Source organism: Sinohyriopsis cumingii, unplaced genomic scaffold (assembly GCF_028554795.1).
Source record: "Sinohyriopsis cumingii isolate HCF-2022 unplaced genomic scaffold, ASM2855479v2 utg000938l, whole genome shotgun sequence".
In the NCBI taxonomy this organism is placed as follows: domain Eukaryota; kingdom Metazoa; phylum Mollusca; class Bivalvia; order Unionida; family Unionidae; genus Sinohyriopsis; species Sinohyriopsis cumingii.
In genome coordinates, this window is record NW_028315944.1 from 2,875,168 (window position 1) to 2,897,596 (window position 22,429).

The 22,429-nt window shown below is 38.5% G+C and overlaps 1 protein-coding gene across 4 annotated transcripts in view; it reads right to left on the reverse strand.

The window, feature by feature from the left end:
- Positions 1 to 1,448: 1,448 nt before the first annotated feature.
- LOC149773009 (uncharacterized) overlaps positions 1,449 to 22,429 on the reverse strand; it is an 87,829-nt gene continuing 66,848 nt past the window's right edge. For 3 of the 4 annotated variants that reach the window (XM_089946969.1, XM_089946970.1, XM_089946968.1), the window contains exons 9-11: positions 6,316 to 6,633; positions 3,981 to 4,259; positions 1,449 to 2,780 (exon numbers count right to left, since the gene is read on the reverse strand). In XM_089946969.1, coding sequence (XP_089803095.1) covers positions 2,749 to 2,780; positions 3,981 to 4,259; positions 6,316 to 6,633 — 629 coding nt within the window. In that variant the 3' untranslated portion in view covers positions 1,449 to 2,748. The remainder of the gene's footprint in view (positions 2,781 to 3,980; positions 4,260 to 6,315; positions 6,634 to 22,429) is intronic. The other variant, XM_089946971.1, reaches the window with a different exon arrangement.

The following is a 22,429-nucleotide window of genomic DNA, read 5'->3' on the forward strand; positions in this document are numbered from 1 at the left end:
CTTTGTAAACGTGAAAGGTTTCTTGCTCCTATTAATTATGTATCGTGCGTCCTCTGTTCATTTTAATGATGTGCAATTTATTTGCAGCTGTAAAACGATTCATCACACCGTTATCATTCTATGAGTATGTCCTTTATTTCGTTCATTGTTTTGGTCTTCAGGATCTTTTCAGCTCGTAGGTGTCATCTTGTTTGTCATTTACCTTTAGCGTTGATAATAAGCATTCCATCTATATCCTCTCCCTTCAAGCATGGCAGTTTCTAAACAACCGTGTGACCTAACTTTACTTGCTTGTCCTAAAGTATTTATTCAGTAATGCAAAGAAGGTAGCCTTATTCAGAACTTGTTTTGTACTTTGAAATTCTCTCTAATCTTAAATTTACGCATTTCAAATTTTATATGTTGTCAGATAAGCCAGTATATTTATACATACTTTTAATAAGCCCTGATTGACGTTCCCTCCAAAAACTGCATCCAACAGGAAAGGTAAAACGACCATACTGAGTGTGACTATCACAGAATGTTTAAGTTAGCTTTTGAAAAAATAATTGTATGACTAAGATACATCCAAAATTCTATACTGATGACAATCTGATGTGATTTATCAAGTGTGCATTTAATTTTAGAAACTTTCCAGATACCTGTAAGGCTTTCTTACCTGAGCATTGTTTGCTCGTAACCAAAGTTCATTTGAGATATATAAAGAAGGCTTATTTGTATACAATTCTCACATTTTTATTATGACGTTATCATGTGTTGCAAATAAGGAGCGAGTAGATAATACTCACCCTTTCCACATACGAGCCCAAAAGTATTTCGAGAAGACATATATCACTATTAAAATATACTTGTAACCATTGACATATATTCAAGAATGTGTGCCTGCCTCTGGTCATCCACATGGTTAATATAAAAGTCTTTTGTAGTGGAACCTTCTCGCTTGCTTGTATAATGTACAGGTAGGCTGCTCATTAAGCTATAATCTCTTGACAACAACATTGTTGCTACCATGTTAAATGCACGACATATTTATATCATCCCTGTCAGTTCAGTACAGTGTAGGTTTACGCCATTATTCATGCGTATTGGAATGCAAGTTAGTGTTGCACTTCACAAAGGCTTTGCTATCTGCTGTTTATCTTCATCGTCTGATCTCTCTATAAATTTCATTGACTGATTAATCTCACAGGAGTATCTCTAGTGATTTTCAACTTTGATTTTTAAAATTCTCTATTTTTAATATTCTCTATTTTTAATATTCTGCAAACAAGATTGGTCTATTTTCTTGATTACTTACTACGGAGAGCAATAACAATTTTTCATTCTAAATTTTCATTCTTTATTTACAAACCAACCATATAACTGGTTAATACATCACAAAATCACAAACGAAAAACTTTATATAAAAAATGGTAATACTAAATAAAAAATGCAGCAAAACAAGAACAAATGTATCATTCTTTATTTATTTCATGAGAGAGAGGGAGAGGGAGTAATCCATTCACATCAAGTCAAACTTAAAAATAAGTAAACAATATTTAAAAGATGCAATAAGTGCGATTAAAGATAATTATATGGTGGTACAGACAAAGAGACAGATAGATAGATTAAACTTAATACTGATTCCACTGCAATCATTAATCTGCATTAAAAAGTTAATACGCAACTTTTTCAATGTTATAATCGCTTTTTTGATGAAATAATTCAGCGCATCGGTAGGTATTGTATCTTCTCCCAAAATATACTTATTTCAGTTTACTTCGTATATCATTATATCCGTACAGTCTCTCTTTCTCTCTCTCTCTCTGTCTCTCTCTCTCTGTCTCTTAATAAATAAATAAATAAAAATTGATAATAATCTCTGCAGAGTGAAAATGCCCAAATATTGCCTGAAAATAAATACCGACCTGACTAGTTCCACTTTGGAGATGAAAGTACCAGCGTAAAACCGAACACAAAATAAAAACCTGAATATTATAATTACATTTGAATCTGTCTGTCTGTCTGTCTCTCTGTCTCTCTCTCTCTCTCTCACACACACACACACATGAAATAAATGAAGGATAATACATTTTTGCACGGCTGAAACATTTCCGAATTCACAAGAACTTAATGTTAACAACAAGTAACTTACTGAACATAATTACTATCCTGTGTAGTTTGTTCGTTTTCTTATATAGGTTACAAGCAACACAAGCAACACTGTTTTTCAGATGTGTATTCCATAGTCAATGAAATTAAAATGCTGCGTGTAGATCTCACTGCGTCGAGTCTGTTTGAAAGAGATAACATCCGAAATTCTTACCACACAGCGAACTCCTAAGTTTTCTTCTGTTTGCTGCAGTGGCCTAATTTTCTATGAGTTTCTTCAGAGACAGAGTATTTCATTCCCGTTTCAGTAAGGAATGGGTATAATTTTGTATTTGACAACAGAGAACAACGTTGTTGGTCCTTTTTATATGTATGTTTTTATAGAGATTTAATCATTGTCCCGTAATTTCCAGAGCATCCAAAGTCGTGTTAGAATAAAGTTATCAGTCTTTATTGTACCTGACTGGATGCGTAAAATTCCATAACACTTCATGTTGATGAAATATATACGTGTCAAGAATTGGATAACAAGCATGGGTCTAAAAGTCAAATACGAAACTAGTGATATATTTTACGGAGAGTAATAAATAAAGAATAGACTGACAGGCACTGAGTCGTGTTACTTTAACCTGCATATTGTTGCACGTTGGTTCCATCCTAGATGTTGTTTGTCAATAAAGGCGCCTCCTCTGAAAGTTATAGAAAATTATTGTAGACATCAAAGTATCCAAGCCTAAAGTCAGTTAGAAGCGTATACACATTTGTAATAATCCATAATAACTGCTTATGTATACACGAGATACGTTTATAACATGAATATTATACAAACCAATTTAAGTAAAACAAAAACAAAAAATGAATTAAAGAAATATAAGATAACGTCAAGATGGGTTGAAGGTGAAATCTGACTTGTATGCTTAAGTTTTCTGTCTTATTTATTACGCTCATTTAGCCGTTATGATCCAAACTTTGAATAATTGTTGAAAACATTTAGTCTGTGTGTGAAAGTGTGTGTGTGTGTGTGTGTGATTTGGATTTTGAACGTAGCTTTAACAAACTGTGGCAGTTTATAGTGATATCTAGCACTGGGACATCATGCCGCAGACATGTAGGATGATGTCCCATCCAGTCACATTATCCTGACACCAGGCCAACCAGTCCTAACACTGACCTGCTAATGCTGAGCGCCAAGCGAGGCAGCTGTTAGTACCATTTTTATAAGTCTTTGGTATGACTCAGCCGGGGTTCGAACCCAGGACCTCCCGCATCCGAGGCGGACGCTCTAACCATTAGGCCACCGGAGCGATCCATTTAGTCCGTAATTAGGGTATTGATATTATGAAAATTTGCACGAACAATTAAATTTCATATATGTAATGGGGCGATCAAATGTTATAGCTTGTAACTGGTCTAACCCTTTGAGAACATCAACATTTTTACAGGCCATGGGTTAAGTCTTCGCGTCTAAATACTATTAACACATCAGGTCCATACAGCAGATCCTCAATGAACCAAACAATGCTAAGTTTTCAAACCCTCTAGTAAAACCTTTAGCGACATCTAAAAGTAGTTTAACTTAAAAAGTGGCATCAAAACAGTTTTCTAAGGCACGTCACCTCTTTGAGCGAACTAGCGAATATTGCATACACACTTGGGGTGAAGAAATAACGTAAATGCCACGTTGTTTGTGGAACTGCGCTTCCCATGTCCTTATTAAATGGGTGGCAGGTACCAATTCTTAAAAATCGTCTGAACGTACTGCCAAAAGGTTCAATACATACTTCAGAAGACGGAAACGATATTGAACAGCTGCAATTCAAAACTGACATTGCTGTCTCAAAATACATTCTTTGGTATAAAAGTTAAAATATAATATATTGTGTACGTACCCTTGAAAATGGCCTCCACTTGGCTCATTTGATCCACATTAGAAGTCCGACACACTTCTAGAAGCTTCTTAACACTGCCGGCCTCAGTTCCATGGTTCTGCTTCCTCCATTCAATCAGAGCATAGTAACATTTTTCAGTGGCATTTCTACGATCTTCTTTGATGCGGTCTATTTGTGGATCTAGAAGACCAAGTTGTTTTGCTAGTACCCACCAATTACCTATATACCGCACAAGTTTGAATAACTCATTGTTGGTTGGAGCTCTTACTTTGGGTTTATCTTAAAGTAAAGAAGGATGTTTATTTAATAACACAAAAGAAAATCAATTCAAACAACAAATATAAATGACGATTTATATGGAGAGGAGTTCAAGCATTCCTAAATAGCGACAGCCACCACCCTCGCGGGGTATGACTGAAAGGACAATGAAAATATATGGTTTAAATTTTAGAAGAAAATAAACAGCTACTGTGCATCACGAAAAAAGTGTTTTATCAGTGTACGCCTAAAAGGATGTCTGTAATTAATTGTATGCAAAACATGAAATTAAATGATGGATTTTACTGATTTGCTTATTGGCACTTTGTTATATGTCTCTTAGAATAAATAACTTCACGTGTTCCCTTTTGAATAACTGGTATAAACTCGAGTGTCAATTAGGTACTAACTGCCAAGTGACACTGATCATTCTCATGGGGTCATCTGCGGATCTTATCATATATCTCAGGAGTGGAAGTATGAGGATTCTCTGAATATTTTCGACAATATTAATATCTAGACTCTGTGAGGGTCATGCCAAATAGTTAATGCCATCATCTGACTTCCAGTGATGAGTCCTCAGAGACTCATGGAATGTGTCAGTTTGACGGGGTGTTGTGTGTCCTCCAGTCAGATCTGACTGATTTAATTCACTAGTCAGATTCACCAAAAAGTATTCCTGTCTTTTATCCAGCAGGACACTGTCACCATTATTGTTTTTACACAATAAAACTTACACACAAACGGGAGGACAGGGGAAACCCACACCAAAAACACTTTTTGAAAAACAGGGTGTCACTTCTAAGTTCTAACCAGCCATATATACTGGGATGGAGCTATGAGGTGTCAACAACATGAACACCATGCATTCATGGCCAGCCATGTTTATTGAGGTTTTCCGCAGAACGACAGGTTCAAATATTTGTTCAAAAATGTATGTACTGCAAACTGAGCTTTTCCCATAGTGTTAGCAATACCTCGAATACTCGTGCCTTCCTTTTTACAGTGCAGGAGGAGGATGTTCACGTAAGGTGCCATTTCAAGCTATTTTATTGCTACACAATTGGTTTACTTACGGTACTTAGCAGACGACATATCGAGTTCCCGATGACCTTACCCGTATTATTACTATTTGCTTAGGTATGTGTTAGTGCTCAGCTAATCAATAGTACCCAGCAGTTGAGTATTATTGCCCAGCTTATAATCTATACAACGTAAATAGCGTTAATGTGCTGCAACACTATTGCCATGACGATCCACTATTTCTTTAACGTCTGTTTATCATGTCATACACTGTTTTATAATTATTATCGAAATATATATTTACATACGTGAACAAAAGAAAGTAACGACTAGTTTTAATGAAGCTCTTAATTTCTACAGCATCTACTTAATCTGTTTTCTCAGAATATTTATTCAAGTCTGTATTACTGATTGGAAATTAAATACTATGCTTAAAGTGTTCCATTAATCTGTAGTGCACAAAATTTATCAAGGTCATCCACGTAAATATTTTGTGTTGTACAAGGACCATAAAATAAGCAAATTAAATAAATAACATAAATTTGTTTTTTCTTCCGATAGTATATTAAAAATCATTTTATCTTAAACTCGCTTCAAAAGATCTCATATGTGACATCTTAATGGACAATGGAAGTAATCACTATTCCTATGAGACATCTTAATGGACAGTGGAGGTAATCACTATTACTATAAGACATCTTAATGGACAGTGGAAGTAATCACTATTACTATGAGACATCTTAATGGACAGTGGAAGTAATCACTATTCCTATGAGACATCTTAATGGACAGTGGAAGTAATCACTATTGCTATCAGACATCTTAATGGACAGATGAAGTAATCACTATTCCTATGAGACATCTTAATGTACAGTGGAAGTAGTCACTATTCCTATGAGACATCTAAACGGACAGTGGAGGTAATCACTATTCTCGTGAGACATCTTAATGGACAGTGGAAGTAATCACTATTCTTATGTATTAGCCATCACAATACGGTGATATAAAAGTACATAATACATTATGTCGACAATATCTTTGAAGAAAATATTACCAATTCCGAGTATGCTTTCTACGCTCTGGGGGTCTAGTTCAGCTTCAACACAAACATTAAGTAGATGCTGTACACCTCCTTTATCCTTCTTTTTATTCTTATTTGCCCACCAATGTAGAATTTCATAAGCGATATTTTCAGTTTGTCTTGGATACTTTCTTTCCAATTGTTTAAACATTTTCTCCGGCATTTCAAGAGCGTTACCCAATGCCCATGTATTGCTGGTCTCCCTGGCAATTTTTCGCATCTCCTTGTCTGTCAGGTGCCTTGTGTAGACATGGTCTTGAATCATATTCACCGTGAATGGGATGAGACAACCTAGTATTATTAAAAAGGTTCTAATAATAATATGACTACTGTGCAAAATTTAGCAAACGGACCACAAATGACACATGATTTGCCCATCTGATATTATCCTTGCCATGCTTTTGACCTTTGAGCGATGGAGCTACCTTTCATATACCTGACAAAACGTCTAGTTATGATGTATATGAGACACACGGTCTAGTTATGGTGTGTATGTGACAAAATGTCTAGTCGTGGTGTATATGTGACAAAATGTCTAGCTGTGGTGTATATGTGTGAAAGATTCAAGGTAATATAATCCGGAGATCGCGAATTACAGATCAGAGAAAAGGTCCCTCAGAAACAGGCCATAGTATTACATTTTCCTTTGCAGCAACATTGAACTCTGAAGCAGGTGGGCTGACTATGGTGACATGCGACACACAGACTATCATGATGTACATCTAGGTAATTTTATCTTATATCTAGGTAAAGAAAGGTATTTTTAAATTACCTTACGTACGTCAACAATTGCTGCTTGGATAATAAAAAGTGTAATAGAGTATTTACATTGACCTAAAGGTAGAGAACGTGAATAAGTTGCACAAAACTCCGCCTATTCTTGATGTATATCTGAATAATAAGGTGTCATGCTAATATCTTCATTGATCCACAGTTTGCAGACGAGACACGGGAAACAGGTAAGATGTACATTTCTTTCCCGTGTCCTTGATATTGAGGTACTAGGCACTACCGAAGTAAACAATAAGCTGCCGATGGGTAATATTTCATGAAACTATCTTCCTTGTTTATGAAGTTACAGTCCAGACACTGAAACAGAGCAGTTACATTTCCCTTACCTCTAGCCATTATATATATATATATATATATATATATATATATATATATATATATATATATATATATATATATATATAATTGGAGAGAGAGAGAGAGAGAGCAACCCGAATATCGAATCTCTCCCAGCTTGTAAGCTTGTAAGCAAGCATATGACGAACGGTCAGTGCCATACAATAATGCCCTCGATATATAACTAGAGCATTTTTCAGAGAAAATTCGATTTGAAGAACAAATTCATAAGAAGAATGAAATATTACATCATTCTGGTCTGACTGGTAATTTTATAGTCGCTTAGTGATTCAATAGATTTCATTAGTTCACATATTGTCTTTTGAGACAGCACGTCCGTTCTATGTCTTTATCGAAACGAATGTACTTATCCAGTCAACTGCGTACATTGGCAGTGAGCAACGTATGTATATGATGTTGAGACAAATTTAAAATATCACGTCTTGACTCAGATATATATGTTACGTCTCCTTGTATTCTGCATGACAATACCATTGTCAGGAACAATAAGTATGGGTATCAGACAAAGCACGTGCATACCGTTTAGCATCGATTACTATCAATTGAATGCTTTTAATACTTTAAAAACAGTGGTTCCCAGAGTGGGTGGTACCTCCCCCCCCCCCGGGGTGGGGTGGGGGCGGTTGGATTACCGGTTGGGGGGTTATGCTGAAATAATGCTTTTATAGGGTAAGGTAGGTTGCGCTGAGGATAACCACTGCTTGGGAACCATTGCTTTAGAGTACGTTTATCTTCTAACTTTCATGTTTAGGATAATCTAAATATATGTTCTCTTCACTTTACGTGTCGCACAATCACACACACACACACACACACACACACACACACAGAGTAAAGCATTCTCCTGTAGAGTCCAGGGATAGCACTTTCCTTTCTGTTTGTTTTGTGTATATATAATAATAATAATAATGAGGACTTTGTATAGTGCATAATCTTTAGAAGCTCTAAGCGCTTTACAACATTAGACAACACCTATAACATGAAAACATATGTGATGATATGATTACAGAAAACAAACACCACGAAATTAGAAAAAATAAAAATAATGCTGAAAATATTTAAGGTAGGAAACATTATTAGGTCTTTAAGTTTGTTCTTGCAGTCGAAATCAATGAGTTTTGAGAGCACTCCTGAATGGGATCACTGTGTCTTTGTGTCTAAGTTCAGTGGGCAATTCATTCCACGTTGCTGGGCCCTGGTATGCAAAAGAACGCTGTCCATATGACTTTGTTTTAATACTGGGAATAATGAGTATACGATCGTCAGAAGAGGAGCGTAAGTATCTTGCTGGTGTGTACACGTGGGTGAGGTTTGATAGGCATGTTGGACTAGAGTCCGACAGTGAAACGTAGCACAGAGAACAAATTTTGTGTTTGATTCTGGATCGAAATGGATAGCCAGTGTAGGGTACAGAGCAGCGGGGAGGTGTGCTTTGATCGTGGTACTCTAAGTATAATCCGAGCAGCTGTGTTTTGAACGGTTTGAAGTTTCTGGAACAGATATTGAGATGAACCAGACATAATTGAGTTACAATAGTTCAGTCTTGAAAGTACTAATGAACATACAAGTGTTTTAGTGGCATCAACTGAAAGATATTTGCGAACTGAGCTGATTTGTCTCAGCTCAAGATATGCAGCCTATCATATGTTCATGACATGTTGGTACAATGTGAGAGTACTGTCCAGAGTAACACCTAGGTTTCGTACTGATTGTGTGAATTTAATGTTGGTGTTGCTGATATTTATTGTTTGAGGTAAATTATGTGAATGAGAAAGTTTTTGTGTTGTGATGAGAATGGCCTCAGTTTTATCATCATTTATCTGCAGCTTGTTACATGTCATCCATGATTTCACATCAGAAATGCACTTCTCTACGCCTTGGATGGTAGCATCAACTTCAGTTGGGTGGCTAGATTTGTATATTTGGGTGTCATCAGCGTACAATTGGTGAGACACTGGATGATGATCTATGACACCTGAGAGCGACTGAGTGTATAGAATGAAGAGAACAGGTCCAAGAACAGACCCCTGTGAAACACCACAACATAGATCAACTGGGCTGGAGTCTATTCCATTTGCAGATACAATTTGTTTCCTGTTGACCAAATAGGACTTGAACCACATTAAGGCTATATCATGAATGCCAAATACATGCTGGAGACGGTGAAGTATTATATCATGGTCTATTGTGTCAAATGCTGCAGACAAATCTAGGAGGGTGAGGACTGTAATCTTTCCGCTATCCAAAGCAGAGAGAATGTCATTAACTACTTTTAGAAGAGTAGTTTCAGTAGGCCTACTGTGGCAAGGGCGATATGCAGATTGCACATTGCTAAAAAGACTGTTTGAATTCAGATGAGATACAAGCTGGGATAGAACAACCTTTGCTAAGATTTTTTATATGAATGGGAGATTAAAAACTGGGCGGTAGTTCTTTAAATCGTTATGGTCTAGTGTTGGTTTCTTCAGCAGAGGCTTTACAATGGCAGTTTTGAAAAATGACGGGAATTCCCCGGATGAGAGGGGGATATTGATAACATCAATTAGTGAAGGCAATACTGGATCTAAGCACTCAGTCAGTAGTGATGTTGGAATTGGATCAAGTTCACATTACTTTGGTGCACGCTTCATCAGGATTGTACGTACTAAATCCATAGAGACAGGTTCAAATGCTGCTAATGGTTGCCGCTCAAATTCTGTATCCCAACTGCATGGTGACGACGAGTCAAATGAAATTGTGGTGCCAAGCTTATCTCTTATGGTTTGTACTTTGTCACGGAAGAAATTTGCAAACATGTCCGGAAGGTCGACTGGAGAGAAGGTAATTGGAAGTGGTGTAGATTTGTTCCTGATATTAGCTTGTTAGTAATCTCGAAGAGCTCTGTGCAGCTGGAACTTTCCATGATCTTAGTACCGTAGTGGGCTGATTTCGTTGCATGGACTATATTTGTGACATTCTTCTTAGCGGCTTCATAGATTTGCTTATGAATATTGAGTCTGGTGGAAAGCCAAAGCCTCTCAGCTTTACGGCGGTCTCTTTTAGCAGTGCGAAGCTGGTCCCTAACACTGCTATACCATGGAGAACACTTTTGAATTGATACTCTGCACTTGGTAGCTGGGGCATGTTTGTCGAGCAATGAACGCAGGCAGTTATCGAGTTGTTCTGCTGTAGGAGGTAAGCAAGTTGTTAGGTTTGCTTGGATGTCGTGCATTAGTTTGGTTCTATGTATCATACGGAGGTTTCTCTTAGCAGCAGATAAAGGTGGAGGATTAAGGACTGATACGTCAAGATGGCATATAATGCAGAGGTGATATGATGCAAGGTCATGGGATACCAAGGAGGACCGTAGAATGTTATCATCAGGTCTATGAAGAATCCAGTCTAAAATGTGACCATGTTTATGGGTGGGTTGGTTAACTGACTGTTTGAGGTTGAAAACATTAATGGAATCTATGAGTTTTGATGTGTCTGGGTTTCCGGGACAGTCAAAGTGAAAGTTGAAATCTTTAGAATAATCAGGTTGCCACCTATCGAATTTCCATACTTCATGAGATTCGGAAACTGCTCTAAAAAGAGAGATTCAGCCAGCTTGTTTTTTCTATTAGGAGGAGGGAGGTATAGGCAGAAAAAATGGACTGACCTTTGCTCTAGTGTGAGTGTGGTTTGGACTAGTTCCAACGATGTGTGGTCGAAATTGAATGTTGTGGTGTGGTTAAGACGTTTGATCACGGAGTTCTTTGTGATGACAGCAATTCCACCTCCGCGAGAGTTACGGCGGAACGACTTTTGATGGAGTAACCAGTGGGTGTTAGATCCGCACACTTGGGCTCATCGCCAGATGTTTTAGCCATGTTTCTGTCAGAAAAAGACGTAAATATTCTGGTCGTTGATAAAATTAGCTATTTCTGTGCGCTTTTTCCGGTGGTCCTACTGACTGGGCATTAAATAATGCAATACGCAGAGGTATCTCTTGGATAGTTGATACAAAGGTTGACGAATTAATGGGGATTTGAATTAGGTTATCTAAATTAACGATCGAAATTATTTTAAATTGTTGAGCCGAAATAAGGGAGATAAATGGAATTATTACTAGTTAAGTGGGGCACCCTAGCGTCAAGGGGAATTAGCATTAAAAACACCCCTGGGCAACTCTAGCTTCAAGGGAAATTTAACATGGGGAAAAATCGTGGGCAACTCTAGCGTCAAGGGAAATTTAACATGGGGGAAAAATCGTGGGCTTGTCTAGCGTCAAGGGAAATTTAACATGGGGAAAAATCATGGGCCACTCTAACGTCAAGGGAAATTTAACATGGGAATAAATCGTGAGACTGTCTAGCGTCAAGGGGAATTTAACATATGGAAATTGAACATGGTGGGTCTGTATAGCGTCAAGGGGAATTGAACATGGTGGGATTGTCTAGGGACAATGATGGTAGAGGGTCAAAAACAACAGAGACAGAGACATACATACACTAGTACAAGCGTGAGATTTATATATAAAGCATTACCAAGACCTGAAATCTTGCTGGGGTGTTCAAAAATTTGCATAATTGTAATGATGCTATAAATAGCTATAATCAAGGAAATGTTCAACGACAAAATGGATGTGACTAAAAGTAACGCTAAAATGACGAAATTGTCCCAGAATTTAAAGGAAAATAAACATATCCCCGAAAATTAAGTTACAATGGCTTAGACTAAAATGGATAAAATTAGTAACTACTTACAATATCAACTTGTGTGACGATCGTGGAGAAACACCCATGTATCTATTTATAGCTATAATCAGCTAAAATTCCTATGAAATCCCACTATCTATTTATACTACAACTTGTGGGTTATTCCTTTGGAAAACCCCAGTATCTTTTTATAGCCTCAGCTTGAGTGACGTTCCTGTTTATGAACTCTAGTACATATGTATAGCTACAACCTGTGGAAATCCCCAAGTCCATATTTATAGTCTTAAAATTTCCAGCGTCAGTGACGTCACTGTACTGAACACTAAGGGATAAATGTCAACAGTGTTGCAAGTGGCTGACCTGAATACGCGCTACTGTAGGTAGGTAGGTTGAATGTATTTGATAGGCATAAAGGGAGTTTTATAGGGACAAACAGAGACCAATACACACACACACACACACATACACACACACATACACACACACGCACACCACAGAGGGAAGAAGAAAAAACAAACCCAAAATATACTATTCACATAAGGAAGAGGAAAAACCCAACAAATATACTATCCAGACGTTCTTACACTAACACACACACACACACACACACACACACACACACAACAGATCGAAGAATAAAACCAAAATTAAAATATACTATCCATACAAACTTACGCGAACGCATACAAACCCCAAATATACTATCCATACAACGTCGCATACAAACCCCAAATATACTATCCACACAAACGTACGCTAACGCGTACAAACCACAAATATACTATCCACACAAACATACGCGAACGCATACAAACCCAAAATATACTATTCCCACAGGGAAGAGGAAAAACCCAACAAATATACTATCCAGACGTTCTTACACACACACACACACACACACACACACACACACACACACACCAGATCGAAGAATAAAACCAAAATTAAAATATAGTATCCATACAAACGTACGCTAACGCGTACAAACCCCAAATATACTATCCATACAAACGTACGCGAACGCATACAACCCGCAAATGTACTATCCACACAACGCCGCTAACGCATACAAACCCCAAATATACTATCCACACAAACGTACGCGAACGCATACAAACCCCAAATATACTATCCATACAAACTTACGCTAACGCTTACAAACCCAAAATATACTATCCACACAAACGTACGCGAACGCATACAAACCCCAAATATACTATCCACACAACGTCGCTAACGCATACAAACCGCAAATATACTATCCACACAACGTCGCTAACGCGTACAAACCCCAAATATACTATCCACACAAACGTACACGAACGCATACAAACCCTAAATATACCATCCACACAATGTCGCTAACGCATACAAACCCCAAATATACTATCCACACTCGGGAGGAAGAAGAAAAAAAACAACCAAATATACGATCTACACAACGTACGCACACACACACACACACATACACATACACAAACACACACACACACACACCACAGAGGGAAGAAGAAAACCATTATACACTATCCACACGGAGTGAAGAAATAACCCTTTATATATACTATCAACAGACAGTGAAGAAAATAACCCATTATATTCCATCAACACAGAGTGAAGAAGAAAAAAGTTTTTGAAAGCACCTAAGCCCTCACCTGCAATGACCAACTCTGCCAAACACCTACACCCCACCCCCCACTCCCAATACTACAAAACCCATTTAACCCGTTGTTTTATGGCATCAGTGTGTGATTTAGGAAACATCAAGACACACAATGATGGATGAATAGACTGACTATTGTTTACCGACTTGCATGCCTAAAGAGCGTGCGTGAAGGAAAACATCCTTCCATTTCAATTCTAACTAAAACATGATCCAGAGGGATAGAGAGAGGTGAAAGAGCACAATTTCATAAAGTGTGAGTAAAAGCAAGACACGCCATCCTTATTATACAATGTCAAGACCAAGAGACAATTACGTTTTCTTTCTGGTCTATTCTCTTTTAGAAGGTAGTATGAAATTTCACATCAGGGCCAACGCATCGGCTCACATTGTCAATTTTTCCATTTCCATGTCTTCACTGGCACAAGTTCTTCCTCATCTTCAATTTCTTCTTCTTCTGAATCCCTCTTCTCTTTTCCGTCTTGTTTCTGTTTCTTCTCTTTTCTCGTAGGGCACTCTGAATCCCAGTGTCCTTTCTCGTGACAACGATATTAGGTATCTTGACTTTTGTCTCTCTTTCTTAGACAAAGCAGGTATTCTGGAGACAAATACCCATTTACCTTTGCAGATATAGCAAACTTCATCAGCACTTACACACTTTCGTATGACTCTCATCAAATCAACGACCAAAAGAGTAAGTTTTGTTGCCAATTTCGCCTGTGAATTATGCTTTCGTATGACTTTTAGCATATATTTGACCAGCAGGTCGATCTGTGCTGATTCTTCCATCTTCTTGATCGTTTGAGAGTGGAATGAATACTCTGACGCTAAGACACTCTCCCTATATACAGGGACCTGCTGCATATGAAACCTAGTCAAATGTAATTTTGCAATAAGATGAAACGATTTCATTGAGAAAGTAAAAGGCAATGACGTGCCGTGTCGGCTCACACAAGACCTGAAGTGTTAGCTCAAATCCGTGTCAGCGATTTCGAAGACGACATAACTGAGCTTTAATCAATGCTCTCCATTTGTGCCACAAAACCACGAGTCCTGATTCACGCCAAAAGAAATTTCGTTCGGTCCATAAAAAATAGTATCAAATCTGAGAAACGCAAAAACGAACTTCCAGAAAACTGAGAACGACGGCTTACACCTACAACGTGAAATGTATGAGTTCAAGTAGTGCGTAAAACTTAGTCAAATTAAATTTTTATAGTCAAGACGAAACGATCTCTTTTCGAAGAAAAAAGCAGACACCAAGCGACAATGGCGATCCGTGTCACACAACACTTTTCAAAATGTGTATTATTAGAGGTTTGTTCTAGCGATCTGCACGGTTAAATTAAATGTTGATGTATTTTACAATAAGACGGACACAATTTCCATGGGATCGCCCATGGTACCATTGTTCGTGCATTAGTTTAATTTTTTTAAATATTTTTTTTATATAAATCGCCTATAGGATAGACCCAGTAAAGCATGGCCATTCTCGTCACTGTGTGAATAGCTACTCAAGTCAATTCGAAGTGAACGCGGTAAGAAAATAAGTATAGCCAATGAAATGGATTACAACGGGTGATGCATTGTTTTGCTCTAAGACTGTGTGGCATAATAATCCCTACGCTCTTGCGTTGTTACCATTACAGTGGAGACAGACTGGAATGTGAACTTACAAGCCCTCTTTGTGTATTGTACCATTTCTTCTTACCACATCAAAATACTGAGTGTCACAGTATTGGTTCGCGTTTTCAAGCTGACCATTTTTTTTATATCTTACTTAAACATTTTAACATAAACACTCACACTCATATCGGTAGAGTCAGAACAGACGTGTTACAGTATTGAGGGGCATGTTATCTTTTTTTTCTTCAAACAAATAAATTTGGGGTTTGTATGAAGTAAAGAACCTAAAGTACAGTGAAACTCAAGGATGATGACACAATCTGTCTGTCTATTGATGCGTGTATTTACTTAAGAAGAAATATGACCTCTAAAACACAAAGAGATACGGCAAGCATGATTAGAATAAACACAACGATGTTTTCCTTCACGCCCGTGTAATTTAGAGTTTCAATCCTCTTTCAAGACAAAATTGGTCTCCTTTTGTAGGGCTTGAAATAAAAAAACTGAAAAATCTTTAAGCACTTTGCTATAGATAATTTCATCAACAGACTAAACAACATAAATACCGTCACAACACCAGAAATCCTTAAATCTTCTATCAAAAAGAAATGCATCAAAAAATCAAAGATTAACGATAACTAACCAATGAAACCGAATTTAACAAAGGCAATGACATGTGAAGAAATGTCTCTCACTTTGGAAAGGTAGGCGAATGTAATCTGTCATGCACCATCAACTTGAAAAAATTATAAACAGAGAGAAATCTGAATTCAAAATTCATTTTTTTTAAAAAAAATTGTTTCGTTTCTTTTTTCTTTTTTGGAACAAATCTAAGCACTAATATAGAATGGAAAAGGGAAAATGCACATAAAAGCTTTGATATTTCTGAAAAAATGAGGGGATATTCCTAACGTTTATAATCACCTATATATGCTTGGACTTGTCTGTGACTTATCCACAAAACAAGATGTACATATTTCTGGTCAAGCTGCAAGTGTGTGCGTGTTTTGGAAAATGGTTAAAAAAGGATATACAATTTTCTCGTGACACTTATAAAGTGAAGAGTCTGTGCAAGTGTCAAAAGCCAAAGTCATATAAGTTTTGTATTTTGTACGGCTTGTAAAGATTTCCACTTTAGAAAATGTGAAGTATCACAAGTTATTATCACAAACAGAAGTGGAACATAGGGGCTTGCAAGAAAGAAAATAACCCAGACATTTGGTGTCATCAAGAGTGCTAGAGACGGTACCCGAACATGCTTGCTTGCTTACTTGAATTAAAGTGATTTTCGCTCCAATGGAGCATGTATCACTGGTTTAATCACGCACCGCGTGATTTTTAATTACTCCCGGGGAAGGAAAGAGAGCCTCATCCCCCAGGCTTTTATGTACTCACAGACTACTTTTAAATTTAGCCACTCAAGGTGTAGGACTAACTAGTCCTTAACAACCTGACGGAAAGGCTTTAAACATGAGTGGGAATAGTCTCACCACACACTCATTTTTCTTAGTTGGTTTGAAATGCCTCAGGTGTCAACCCGAGCAGTATGTAAAGCCCGCTACGTTTGGTCGGTAGCGATAACGTCACATTAGGACACATGGGCGTGTGGCAGGTGGAAATCGGTCCACATTCTGCCACGTGTACGATGTCCGAGCGTGGTAAAGGAGGAAAAAAGGTGCTCAGCAAGCCAGCGATGGATGTTAAGTACTCCCCAAAACGCCAGCCCGTACTTATTTCAAATCAAGTCCCGTTTTTGCTAATTGAAAATAAAAAGTACCAATTATGTGTTTTCCACCTGTGCAATTTGTTCAAATCAACGAGTCTGTTAAATTTCCTACTTCCTAACGTATCTATCTAATATTAGTACTTAGTATACATAAACATAACCATACTGGTCTTATTTAAATTAATATGTCTAAGCGACATATACATGTTTTGTCACTGTTAGGTGTGACAAGTTAAGTTTTTTGCAGTGTTCCAATGGGTCAAGTTTCGAGAATAGTTTAGTCAAGGAGGGATACCAAGCCAAATATGGTTCCCTATTTAATGAAAGGCAATCTTTTGGAGCCCAAAAAAGGGCTGTTTTTTCTGCTAGAAGGTACCACGTCTCTCTTTCGCCCTCACGACCTTTCCCGCACTCCTAGTCTCATGATTCTTGATATGAGGAAATGCGTAGCCATGATGGGCGACAATGTAAGCAGCGGCTTCTACAAGTTGACTGAGAGGGTATCCAGTGTAGGCTTGTCTGTAGAATTGGGGGAGAACTCTGACCCCAAATCCCCATTGAGAAGGTCTTGGTTTAAAGGTGTCTAGAGATTTGTAGGCAACGTATTGTATGGCTCTTATACACTGTCTTGCTTTGTGGACGTCATACAATGCTTGATCTAGCCCCATTTCGTGTACTTCTCAACGAGGGTCAGCGTCCCCCTCCTCCTCCTCAACCGCCTCTATTTCCTCTTCTGGTTCTGATACTAATTCTTCAGTTGAGGTAGATAGTTTAAATCCGCTGCTGTGGTATCTGTCGCTGTTATTGTTGTTGTGGTTGTTATTTCAGCTGGGATTGCCTGTAGTATCGGAGAGAGAGAAGAACTTAGTGCCTCCGATAATTGAGTCTGAGTTTGCCATACCGTTTGTCTAACATAATTGGCCCTTTGTTCTGCCACCACTCTTTCCGGATTGGGTTGTTTGTTAGGTATAGTCGGCTGTTGACTAGATGTTATTTGTGGTCTCGAGGTGGGTGGAGTGCTAACTGGCTGGGTCTGCATTTCTTGCTTCCGCTACTGTTGCGTATATTTCTTCCCTCCACACCGAGTTCTGGGTCTAATTATTTTAATTTCGTTGTACCCGAACTTACATTATCCATATTATCACCAAAAAAAAAAAAAAACAACAAAAAAAAAAACAACGCACAGACCTAAAAGAAACACTCACTCAGTTTTTACTGACCATCACTATTTAAAAAAGATTTGATAGGCGACGGAAACGAAGGGCTTAGAGTCACACTTTCTAACCAAGATAAAGAAATCATGTGCTTATAGACTCACTTCTGTTTTTTTTCTTTTCTAACTGACTAACATATCATAGGCAATGGAATATTATTTCTTTTCGACAGTATGGGGTAGCCCTGAAATTTTTTTTTTTTTTTTTTTTTTGTGAACTTGAAGCTATGGCGATCTTTCAGGTTATAAGATGGCGGCCTCCTCTGACGACAGGCTTTCTCACAGGATAAGGTCTGCTTCTTCGGAAAGAGAAGAACTCTTTGGTATCGATACGACAGTCGACAAAGCCTCTGTCAGGTTCATGCTGCTGCAGCTGTTGCTGCTCTCTCTGCTGTTTATGAAGTCTGTACTTCTCCGTCCATTCTTCTTTCTCCTTCTTGATTTCCTCCTTGAAGAGCTCTTCTTTCAGGTCTTCAGTGACTTTCAACATTCTCACATTCTCTATCTCTTCAGGTCGCGATATCAGACTTGTCATGACCCTATGCAAATTCACATAGGGTTCGTACAACTTAGCTAGTCTGGAGCACATCTTCGTAGGAAGATGAGTCGACAATGGATGGGCAGACTGGAGACTACCCCGTTTTTATGGTCAAAGCGCGGAGGTGAAGGAAAACATCCCAACACGGTTTTCGAGTCGGACCGTTCAATGCGTATCATGAGAGGGACAGTAAGAAGTCAAAGACCATGAATCAGAATACCTATAGCCAAACAAATTACAAAGGCATTTTTTCTTTCTTCAAAGCACAACATTTTTTACTCAAAATCACTTAACACTAACAATAATTAAACAATATAACATCAAACATTTTTTCAAATACTAAACATTTTTTCAACTCGCACATTATTTTGGACAGGGCTGACAACGTTGTGAATAAAATTGTGATTTCCACTGTTGGAAGTCATTAAGCCATTGATTGACACTACGTTTCCTAGCTTGAGACAAAAGATAAGCATACTGGTCACAAAACCATCGATCTACTTTCACATCATTTCTTGAAGAAGAACGAGGATCAAAATGAGTCACTAAATGTTCTAAGGAATAGCCCAGGCTGCGATGATGCAGAAAATACACACAGTACTGTCCAAACACCAAGGAATCTGTGCCTTGTAATTTCACATTATTGAATCGGGTGGTCTGAGCATTTCTTCTCATAAAGTCGATGATATCGTCTTCCAAAGGGGACAATCCGTACGAATCGAAATATTCCACACATCCTTCTTGAGGAAAGTAGACGGCTACCCAGTGGGTTCCTGGGAGATGACTGTCGTCGGTGTTGATCACATAAGCTTGATGGTCTTGAGGTTTGCGATGAGGGAGTTCATCTTTTCGCACAGACGACAGGATTCCAAGAAGCCGTGTACGAACTGTAGTTCAAAAGGTAATAAAGTTCCCAGGTACCCATGTTTATTTCTTCTTCACAGGTAATGATAAGTGATCAATTCGATCCTGACCTTTTGCTTGAAAATGTCTGACAAGTAACCGTTTCTACGTCTCGTCTCCCAACTCTGATCCAAGAGAACTTCGATGCCATGGATCTCTTGAGTTGTTAATGGAGGAAAAGAATGTTCACGCTAGCCTTTATACCATTGTTGCAACACGTCTTCTTCCGAGATGAGACTCCAAGCTTCGTCCAGATATTCGTCCAATTTTTCTTCTTGACTCAACATCAGGCATTTATCGTGTTGAATTTGACTGGGATGATCGTTATGACACCCATAGCAATTTTTCTTGATCAATTCCTTCATTTTCTCTGCCAAGACTATAGCATAACAGGAAACTAAATGGGCTTCTTGTTCTGGCCATCTAAATTTCATCATGGTGACTTCTTCGTCTTTGTCTTTGGGTTTTCCTTCCTCAGGATCTTCACATTCCATGTCCAAAGAATCCCTACTATATAAACATTGATAAAAGTTTTCCATGACTTCTAATAGTCTAGAATGACTTCTCTCAAACTGTTGATTTCTATCGTATTGTCAAATTCAGCTTACAGGATGACGTACACCATATTATCTGCGCTTAGATTTTCTGCAAACTGAATTTCCACACGAATCTGGTCGGATTTTATAGGGTGGAACTATCCATCGTCGCTGTCTTGACTTACAATTCGTTAGAGAACCATTTTCGAAAATGGAGTTTCACTGTAACTTTCCCTTTGGTGAATGGAATATTTTGTCTCAGATCTCCTTTTATAGCAATGTTGACAGTGTCCAAATACGACTTACTGACGGGCAAATAATGAGGATGTACAAATTCGCGGTGTACGTGATAGGTGTTTCCACCTTCCTGGTCACTGGTCGTGGCACTATCCACTTTGAAAGGAATGACACGCAGTAACGGTACGGAGGTGTGTCCCACCACGTTGTACTCCACCACATCGGAATACACAAAGATCAAATTCAGTCCTTGGTTCAGTTCTACCGGGTTTCCAAAAGCTCTGTAAAAATCCATATTACTGTTGATCTTGGGGCTCAAATTGTTTGCGACCATTTCTGCATGTCCACCCAAAATTTCAAACAAACTACCATTGAAAATGAGGGACAATGTGTCCGTATCTTGAAATTTGATCATGAGACGATGAGCCACTTTATGGTACTCAATCTTCACACTTTTTTTGGCTCTGTTCAGTGCTTTGCCAAAGGCTAAGTTGAACCTGTCCGCAATAGTGTCCACCAAATGTTCACCACTAAAATAATAACCTGAAGGAATTTTCAAGGTGTAGATAATGAAGGATGGATTGCTGGCTGGTCTTGTGGCCCCTAAAATCCCGATTTTATTGATTTCTTCTTCCAATTGGGCATTCAGGATTTCCACCTCGAAAGTGTTTTGCTTTACGGTGATGTTTTTGATTTGTGTTCGGTGAATGATTTCCACCAAAGCCACTTCCTAATGGGCTTCGTGATCTAATTGGATTGTTTGAGGTAACTTGACCGTGTAACAGCACAACGTGTTGTTGGGAAACACCTCCATAGAACTGTCACTGGGTAAGGTTAAGTAAAATTGGTTGTTATTGTTCATAATTCCAGAGTTCTGTGACTGTCCGAGGGTTACTGGAAGTCAGAGGCGTGTCTCCGCCCAAAATGGGGTTGTTGTTGTTGTTGTTGTTAGAGTGGTGACTGACACTGGACGCAAGATTCCCGTTCTTCCCGTTCGAGGAGAATTTCAGGAAGGGATTGGGAAACAGGTAACCGATGCAACTGCTCAATAAAATGGTCCACAATTGTTTGTCTCCTTGTTGCAAACTCAAATTGGCAATGGCTGCCCCGATGACACAATACACCACGAAGATTTGGCAGAAAAAGACGATTTAGGCACACGTTCTCCACACCACACCCACAAGGGTTGTTTTTACAAATCTTGCAGAGAAGAACTGGGTGAAGGAGTGATCGCAGTAGCTGAATCTGTGTGAAAGGGCATGATGGTCACTTCTTTTTATAGTCGATGACTTGCGAAGCGTCGATCCAAGACTCAAAACTGGGTGGATATCCATTCCAACGTACTTTGACTTCTTTGACACGTCGTTTGCCCACTTTACGGGCTCTGCGTTCGAGAATGCCTTCGATGTCGTACACCTCTTCTTTTTTGGTGACACGACTTGATTTGAAATAAGTACGGGCTGGCGTTTTGGGGAGTACTTAACATCCATCGCTGGCTTGCTGAGCACCTTTTTTCCTCCTTTACCACGCTCGGACATCGTACACGTGGCAGAATGTGGACCGATTTCCACCTGCCACAGGCCCATGTGTCCTAATGTGGCGTTATCGCTACCGACCAAACGTAGCGGGCTTTACATACTGCTCGGGTTGACACCTGAGGCATTTCAAACCAACTAAGAAAAATGAGTGTGTGGTGAGACTATTCCCACTCATGTTTAAAGCCTTTCCGTCAGGTTGTTAAGGACTAGTTAGTCCTACACCTTGAGTGGCTAAATTTAAAAGTAGTCTGTGAGTACATAAAAGCCTGGGGGATGAGG